Source organism: Rhipicephalus sanguineus, unplaced genomic scaffold (assembly GCF_013339695.2).
Source record: "Rhipicephalus sanguineus isolate Rsan-2018 unplaced genomic scaffold, BIME_Rsan_1.4 Seq229, whole genome shotgun sequence".
Classification (NCBI taxonomy): domain Eukaryota; kingdom Metazoa; phylum Arthropoda; class Arachnida; order Ixodida; family Ixodidae; genus Rhipicephalus; species Rhipicephalus sanguineus.
In genome coordinates, this window is record NW_023614819.1 from 250,031 (window position 1) to 258,690 (window position 8,660).

General features: G+C 49.0%; 1 protein-coding gene across 1 annotated transcript; it reads left to right on the top strand.

Annotated features, from left to right (window-relative positions):
• Nucleotides 1-4,473: 4,473 nt before the first annotated feature.
• On the top strand, nt 4,474-8,361 carry LOC125756596 (uncharacterized; the record flags this gene model as incomplete). The annotated part of the gene is made up of 3 exons (XM_049411488.1): nt 4,474-5,657; nt 6,129-6,288; nt 7,627-8,361. Coding segments are annotated over exons 1-3 (2,079 nt in total), but the record flags the coding sequence as incomplete, so codon positions are not given.
• Between the last annotated feature and the right edge of the window lie 299 nt (nt 8,362-8,660).

Genomic DNA, 8,660 nt, shown 5'->3' on the forward strand with positions numbered 1-8,660 from the left:
ATTCGTGCAGGGGTTGATAAAAAGAAAATAATGCATGGGCTACATATGTACAGCTAGCGTTCTTTTTAATTTCACTCTTTCCAACAAGTAACAAGGACTTCAAGCTAACGGAGTGAATTTCGGCGAAACGAAACATGTGCAGCAGTGAACAGGTGTACAAGCAGTCCTTCCAACAAACATTAAACAAAAGCAGCGCACCCCCATTTTCAGAACGAGCACTTCTTTATGTAGGCGCTGCTTTTTCATCAGTTCAGGCAATCAGCAACATTGCCATAACGCACTGAAACAGCAGTGAGCACACTACAAAGCCATGAGCTCTGCTAATCCGAATACAGTAGGGTATTCTTTTTCTCGCTTTCAATCTCCGACGCATTTTGCCTTACAAAGGCCACATTACTGGAAACTCCTCGGCTTTTGCCAAGATGCTCTTCAAATCGACGAGATCCACTGAATGCAGCACTCTAGACGAAGTGCACTTCATCACGACGGTGAGCGAGTCGGAAGCTGTTGTCCAATGAGAGTCAAGTTGCTCCGGAAATGACTTTCCAATGCCACACATCCTTTCGGAGCTGAGCGTGTTGACGCCGAACTGACACCGGCGAGCCAGAAGAAATGTACTGCCACGGTAACAAGCACCAATGCTTCTGGGAACAGACAGGCCACAATTTTGACAACTCCCAGATTCGATGAGCTGGGGTGGGCATGCAACATATCGAAGACAGGCACGAAAGGCGCTAATGTGGACGTAGTCGAGGTTTTGCTTATTCTGCAGCGACGTCACGCAGCAGGTTAACGGTAACCGCCACGCGGCGAGGCGATGTAGACTTTGGCGGCAGGGGACTCTGCATTCCTCTTCGCAGCAGCTACGCACAGCAGGCGAAGCAACGTGGAGTGTCTAGGAGTTGCTGGCTCCACAGAAAGGGTCGCAGCCCTGACGAGGAGGTCCGCTCCAGGTGGCTGAGCTCTTCTTGGAGCAACTGCAGGGTGGCCAGCAGCGAGTGCTTCTCTCCTTCCAGCCGGTCCAGCTCTGCACGCTGCTCCTCGATCTGCCGCCGCTCACCCGCACTGTTGTTCTCTAGCTCAGTTACCTGCACGCGCAAAGGGTTGACATCACGCACACAAGGTCGTTAGAACAGGAGATACTTAAAGGTGCCACACGGCCAGGCGGAAACATGCATGATCTCTAGTCATTACAGTCACCAATGAAACCTAGGCTCAGTCAACCAGCACCTATGGCCAACTGAAATGTAGCACACTGGCTATAGAAGGAAAAGATTCGTAAGCTAGCACTGTGACAGTGAGAGGCCGTGAAATGTGAATAATAATGCAAATTAAATTTATTTTGATAAAATGCACCTGTACCTACTCATTCGTGCCAGTGTCACCTTATGACATGCTGATGCTCCATCATGGTTATCCAGTAACACAAGTGACCTTGGGTGCACCCAGTGGGCAGTCACCATGTTTACATGGAACTATACATAGTACTGTAACCATGTGCACCATTCGGTTTACAACAGCCTCATAGGAAAACCTTGTTTTAGAGTGCAGCTCTTAGGCACCTGTTCCCATGTTGAGCGTTGGTGTGCCTCATCCGTTGTAACAGGGAGAACAAACACAACAAAATATGAAAGCGAATGCGGAGAGAAATGGTGAAAGGGTGAGAGAGGGAAAGCAGAATGCCACACAAGATTACGAGCGTGGAGAAGATGGCAAAAGGGTGAGGAAGAAACCAGGGTGCCACTTGAGGCTACGAGATGGCGCCAGAGTAGAGTGCAGCGCCTGGGAGGTCTGCTGTTGGCGACTGCTGTGACTCACACCCACATGTTGGCTTACTAGACCTTTAGTTACTGAGGCAGTTGAGCCACGTATTGCTCCATTTGCAACATGCCACACGAAAAAGATAGTCTGCACCAGCCAATATATCATGAAAGGAAAACATGCATAGGAATGCGTCCAAATTTACCATTAGAGAGTACTGTAATCGTTAGGGAATTTTTTATGTACTCACTGACCATGTCATTACTGTTTAAACGAAGCTCTGCAAGCATTCCCTCACCCCATGGTGACTTGCTCATGGTTAGTGCATACTTGTTTGGTTGTCTTTTTTCACGATGCACAAGCACAACATTGACAAAATGCCATGTGCAGACATTCGTTTGTAAAATTGCAGTGGGAAAAGGTTCTGGCAAATAAATTGCCGCAAATTTGGTCCACTGACGTCCACCCAGTGCAGTCCATTGTAGCACAGTTGGTGAAATTTACAATATTCATTCTAACCTAAGTTGATATCTTTTGAGGAAATAACATACCAAACTCAAGGGCCAGCTTATATTCCATGGATTTTAAAATAAACATCAGTTTTTAACTGAAACAGAGAAAAATGACGTACAGCTAGCGCCACCTAGAGAAGACAGCATCGTAGGCCATGCTAGCCGCACCAGTGGCCATACGAGGCATAGCATGAATTACAGGAGAAGGCACAGCAATGCCTCCCAGTCATGCCACCTAGGGCCGGAGAAATGTATTTGCAGACTACTTATGCCATCGTGGCTCATCTTATGCCTACCGGTGCCAAATGCGCCCCAGAACTCACAGTGTGGTCGACGCCTCACTGTACCAAAAAATACATTTAGAATTTTCGGCTGCAGAAGGCAACCGCCACCAAAGAGCGCGCCAGTACAACTTAGTGCTGACAACCATGCCACAATACGTAAGTTCAACTATCTCCTAGGCAGCATGTGGGGCAAAGTGCAAGCATACTGCATGCTTTTATTAAAGGGACACTAAAGAGCAAAACGATTTTTCTCATATTAGTAAAGTACTCTTTCACGATACCAAAAAGACCACGCTTGCTGCGAGAAGACGCTCAGTAAGCGACATTTTAGTCAGTTATATCCGAATGTCTGTTGTACCAGAATTCGCTGTAAACGAAGCTCAATCAATGGAACAAATACGGAGGTCCGCATAACGCCGCAAATTGGTATGTAATATCCGAATGTCTGTTGTAAAGAGATCCGTTGTAACGAGGTTATACTGTATACACTGTCCTGTGAGGGGTCATAGACTTAACATACCAAGTTTGGGGTAATTTTGTTGAGTCAATGGCGCCAAAATACAATAAATACACTTTGAAATTCGTGACGCTACGCGGGGAGATTTTGACACGAAATTTAAAAATGAAACTTTGAACTTAATTTTCGTCTCTATTAATAAACATATGATGACGAAATTAACGACATTAGAGTTCTCAGAGCACAATTTGTCGATCTAGGCCGATTCATTGTTTCTCTTTAGTGTCCCTTTAAGCGACAAGCCATATGATATGCGTCGCGCTGCCGTTCGCTTCTGCAGAGTGCGGAGCTACTTAAGGTGCGCATTGCCTCCAGAAAGAAGGTACATATAGTATGTAGCTGTCACTGCGTTGGTCATACAAAATATGCACCACACCTGTGCGTGGTCAGAAGCGAGCAGCTCGCGCACGGGGAAAATTCACTGCCGCCCAGACACTTGCACGGCAAATGCGTGCGTACAAGCATCCCGGCACATTCATGGCATAAGCACAGCAGGCAATGTGCTGCAGACAAATCACTCTGGACGATCAGCGCCATTAAGCAGCAGCTACTGTGTTTCAGACAAGCATTGCCAGTGTGGGCTCAATAACGAATCACAGTACAAATGCCCACACATGCACCAAGGTCGATCCAAATAGGTCGCGAAGCTTCGGGCGAAAAGCGGTTCAGAACCTATTGCCAACGACACCAGCAAGGAGAATTATGGGTGCTGCGATTGAAGCGCGACTATGTTTGGAGGGAACAAACACTAATAGCGAAAAACCAAGTTTTATTCAAGGGCGAAGCAGTCTTTATGTTTTACAAATTACATTTATTTTCTGAACAATATTATGTAGGTGCAATGTGCCAAGAATGTAGGATAGTGTTTAACTATTACAAAAAACCTTTTTCTTAGCGAGAGGCGCACGTCATTGTTATTCAGTGCAGCCCTTGCGGTGCATCGAAAGGCGCGCTCGTAAACTCGTCTGCAACGACACGCCCCCTCACGTGTTCCGGTGTTTCGCACTTGCATGCGTTCTGTGCAATATTGTGGTGAGAATTTGATTTTGGTGTTCGCGAAATTGCGAGGTGCGTTTCATCGTTGGTGAACGTGTTGGCTACGGTGTTCAACGGACAACGGCACGAGGCGGCTAACATTTCACGCCGAACGCTTTCCTCGGTGTTGTATCTAATAAAAGGACAAAGCGCGGTGACGTCACTACTGACGCACCGCAATCTGTGTGTATATATTGCCAAGCAAGATGCTGGGTTATCAGATTAAACTGTTCGCCACGAAACGTGTCACAGCTGCCTTCTTGTTCCCGAGCTACAACAACTGGCGACGAAGATGCTGAAACGAATCTACGATGGAAAGGGGCGGATCCCGTGAAGGACGGACAGAGGCAGGGCAGTGTACGGCATGGCCAAGATGCGGGAATTCGACGCATTCCTGGAGGACGGCGATGAAGACTTTGCTTCGTACGTGGAAAGATTCGAGCACTACTGCGAAGTAGCCAACGTACAAGAGGAGAAGCTTAAGAAGTCGGCCTTCATAACGGCCATTGGCAAGAACGCGTACAAGACGCTCAAGAATTTGCTTCTACCGGCGACCCCTGCGGAGAAGAGTCTCGAAGACCTGGTCAAGGTACTGAGTGACCATTACGAGCCTGCAAGCCGAATCATCGCAGAGCGATTCAGATTCAACAGGCGGTACCAAGCGGAAGGTGAGACAGTAGCGACGTTTGCAGTTGCACTGAAGCACATGGCCGCTAAATGCAAGTATGGCACATTCCTTGACGACGCACTACGCGACCGGTTCGTCGCTGGACTGCGAAACCCTGCCATTCAGACGGGTCTACTAAAAAAGAAGGAGCTGTCGTTTGAATCTGCTTGTGACTTTGTCAAAAGCGTTGAAATGGCGGAACAGGAGTCCAGGGGGTTTCGACCTGGCAGTGGAACGGAAGCCGACGTCCATGCGATAAGGAAGACAGGCAGGAAAGCGGCATTTGTGGTCAAGCCAGGCAAGCAATACGAGGCAACGAAGACAAAGTGTCACTGTTGCGGGCAAGAGCACGACGCTAATTCTTGTCGTTATCGGAAAGCAAGGTGCTACAGCTGCAAACGCACGGGTCACTTGGCTCGAGTATGCGGACAACGCCCGCCGGGTGCGGGAAAAATTCACGCCGTTGCCGACCAGCAAGAAGATAATGAGATGATGCTCTACGCCGTACATCACGCCGGCCTTGCGAAGCAGCCGTATCAGGTAGAACTTATGCTCGGAAGGAAGCACGTGCAGATGCAAGTAGACACAGGAGCCGCTGTTTCTCTGATATCGGAAGACCTATGGAAGCAGCTAGTGAATCCTCCGCCGCTCACACCGTCTACGGTTAAGCTGAAGACTTACGGAGGAGCACCGCTGGAAGTGAAGGGGCAAGCCGAGGTTCCGGTCGAGTACAACGGACAGCGCAAGATTCTACCAGTAGTTGTGGTGCCAGGAAACAAGCCAGCGCTACTTGGACGCGATTGGATTGAGAACCTGGACGTCGACTTGAACGGCATTCACACGGTGCAAGCGGAGCTCGCGGCGGACAACCTTGTGAAAAGGTATGCCAGCGTTTTCACTCCTGGGTTAGGACTGATAAAGGGCTTTCAAGCGAAACTTTCCTTAAAAGAAGGTAGCTTGCCAGTGTTCTGCAAGGCACGTCCAGTACCATATGCCATAAGGGAGCGAGTTAAAGAAGAGCTAGATAGCCTACAAGCTGATGGAGTACTGGTGGGTGTAACACAAAGTGACTGGGCCACACCGTTGGTGGTAGTCGAAAAACCAGGGAACAAAGTGCGCCTTTGTGGAGACTATAAAGTGACAGTAAATCCCTGCGTTAAAACTGATCACTACCCGCTGCCAACGGTTGAAGACCTGTTCGCGGTCCTAGCAGGAGGCAAAGTGTTTACTGTTTTGGACTTGTCGTCAGCGTACCAGCAAATTGAGCTGCATCCTGACTCGCGGCCCTTGTTGACTATAAATACACACATGGGCTTATTCCAGTATGTTCGAATGCCCTACGGCATTTCCAGTGCACCAGCAGTATTCCAAGCAATCATGGACGAGTTGCTGAAGGGACTAAGTGGAGTAGTTTGTTACCTTGACGATGTGCTTATCACAGGTGCCGACTACAACGAATGCCTGGCACGTGTAGAAGCAGTCCTGCAGCGCTTCGAGAAGCACGGCGTCAAAGTAAGGCACGAAAAGTGCAAATTTTTTGTGAAGTCTGTAAAATATCTGGGCCACGTCATTGATGAGACAGGCGTGCACCCTTGCCTTGAAAAGGTGGAAGCAATTAGAGAGGCTCCAACGCCTAAAAATTGCACGGAACTAAAGGCCTATCTTGGCATGTTGACATTTTATTCCCGTTTCATGCCGAACATGTCATCGGAACTAAGGCCGCTATACCAACTTCTTCAAAAAGATGAACCTTGGGCATGGTCGGAGGAGACTGAAAAGGCATTTCAGAAAAGCAAGAAAATGCTCACTCAGGATTCAGTACTAACCTTCTACGACCCTAAAAAACCACTAGGTCTGGTTTGCGACGCCTCCCCTTATGGGGTTGGAGCAGTTTTATTTCATGTTGTTTGCGGCCAAGAGAAGCCGATAGCATACGCGTCGCGCACGCTAAGCAGCGCCGAGAAAGGCTACGCGCATATCGAGAAGGAGGCGTTGGCCGTGGTGTTTGGGGTAAAGCGCTTTCATAAATACATTTATGGGCATGAGTTCACAATTTATTCCGATCACCTTCCGCTAGCTAGCCTGTTTGGCCAGACAAAGCCAATTCCACAGATGGCTGCCGCGCGCATGCGACGTTGGATGCTGTTACTGGCGGCTTATCAGTACAAGTGGACTTATAGAAAGGGTGCGCAAGTGGCTAACGCTGATGCGTTATCACGATTGCCGCTTCCGAACGAAGCAGACAAGAGCGACTACGTTCTGTTTTTCTCCGCTGTTGAAGCAGTACCGCTTTCAGCAAGCAAGATTCCAGCGGAAACTGAGAAAGACCGCACGTTGTCTAAAGTGAAACTTTTCGTTTTGAATGGCTGGCCTGAAAGACTAGCAGATGTTGACATGGCACCCTATTTTGTCCGGCGAAACGAGCTGTCTCTAGACTCTGGTTGTATAACCTGGGGCACGAGAGTAGTTATTCCCGAATCTTTGCAGCCAGAAGTGCTACAGCTTTTGCACGAGGGGCACCCTGGTACCACTCGCATGAAAATGCTATCCAGAAGTCACGTGTGGTGGCCGAAGTTAAATGAGCTGATCGAAGAAACAGTTCGACGCTGTTCAACTTGCCAGCTCAGCCAAAACGCTGCACCCGCCATACCACTTATGTCATGGGGAAGGCCCGCCAGACGGTGGCAACGAGTGCACCTAGACTTTGCATACTACAAACAAGACTGGTTTTTGGTGCTTGTCGATGCCCATTCTAATTGGGTGGACGTTATACACATGAAATCGACCACGGCGTCGAAGACTATAGAAAAGCTTCGCACCGTTTTTGCAACGTTTGGGCTTCCCGAACAGATTGTGACAGATAATGGTCCTCAATTTGTGTCTGACGAATTTGCAGTTTTCCTCAGATCCAATGCTGTGCAACACGTCAAGACACCTCCGTACCATCCGGCTTCAAATGGGGCAGCAGAGAGGCTCGTCCAGACGGTGAAGAAGAACCTTCTACGCCAACTGCGAGACGAGAGGCGCTCGGGGCAAGCATGGACCATTCAACACCGGCTGGACCAGTTCCTCTTCACATACCGCAACACGCCATGCTCCACGACTGGTAAGACTCCTGCACAGAGTTTCCTGTCTTGGGCATTGCGCACGCGTCTCAGCATTTTACACCCTGAATTAGCCAAGCGGTCAGAGCCTACTCCATCTAGAGATCAAGACCAGGGACAGACAAAGAAGTGGCGGGAATTTGATGCAGGTGAACGGGACCGGGTGAGAGGTATCCGACCAGGCGACCCGCACTGGTTAGAAGGAACGATTGTTCGCCGTGTCAGCGTGGCAACTTACATAGTCAAAGTGGAAGGCCAGGAGCGATTCATGCATGCGGATGACATTGTTAATACAAGTACTCCTCTTATTCTACCCAGAACAGTGCGCATCACTGGCACACCTCTAGCGCAACCTGGTCCGGCGACGCCTGAAGAAACGGAGGAAACTCCTACCGAGGTCCAGGAACCAACGTCTGAAGCTACAGATTCTACCGCCGCTGAAGAACCTCCTCCTGAACCTCTGCCACGCCGAAGCACAAGGGTTCGGCGACAGCCTGAAAGATATGGATATTAAAGAAAATAAGGGAGAAGGAATGTTGTATCTAATAAAAGGACAAAGCGCGGTGACGTCACTACTGACGCACCGCAATCTGTGTGTATATATTGCCAAGCAAGATGCTGGGTTATCAGATTAAACTGTTCGCCACGAAACGTGTCACAGCTGCCTTCTTGTTCCCGAGCTACAACACTCGGTACTCGCGGAAACGATGTGGTGTTCTAAGGATGCAATAGCAACACCCGTACGCCTGGCGAGCCCTCTCTTCTAGATAAGACACAGGG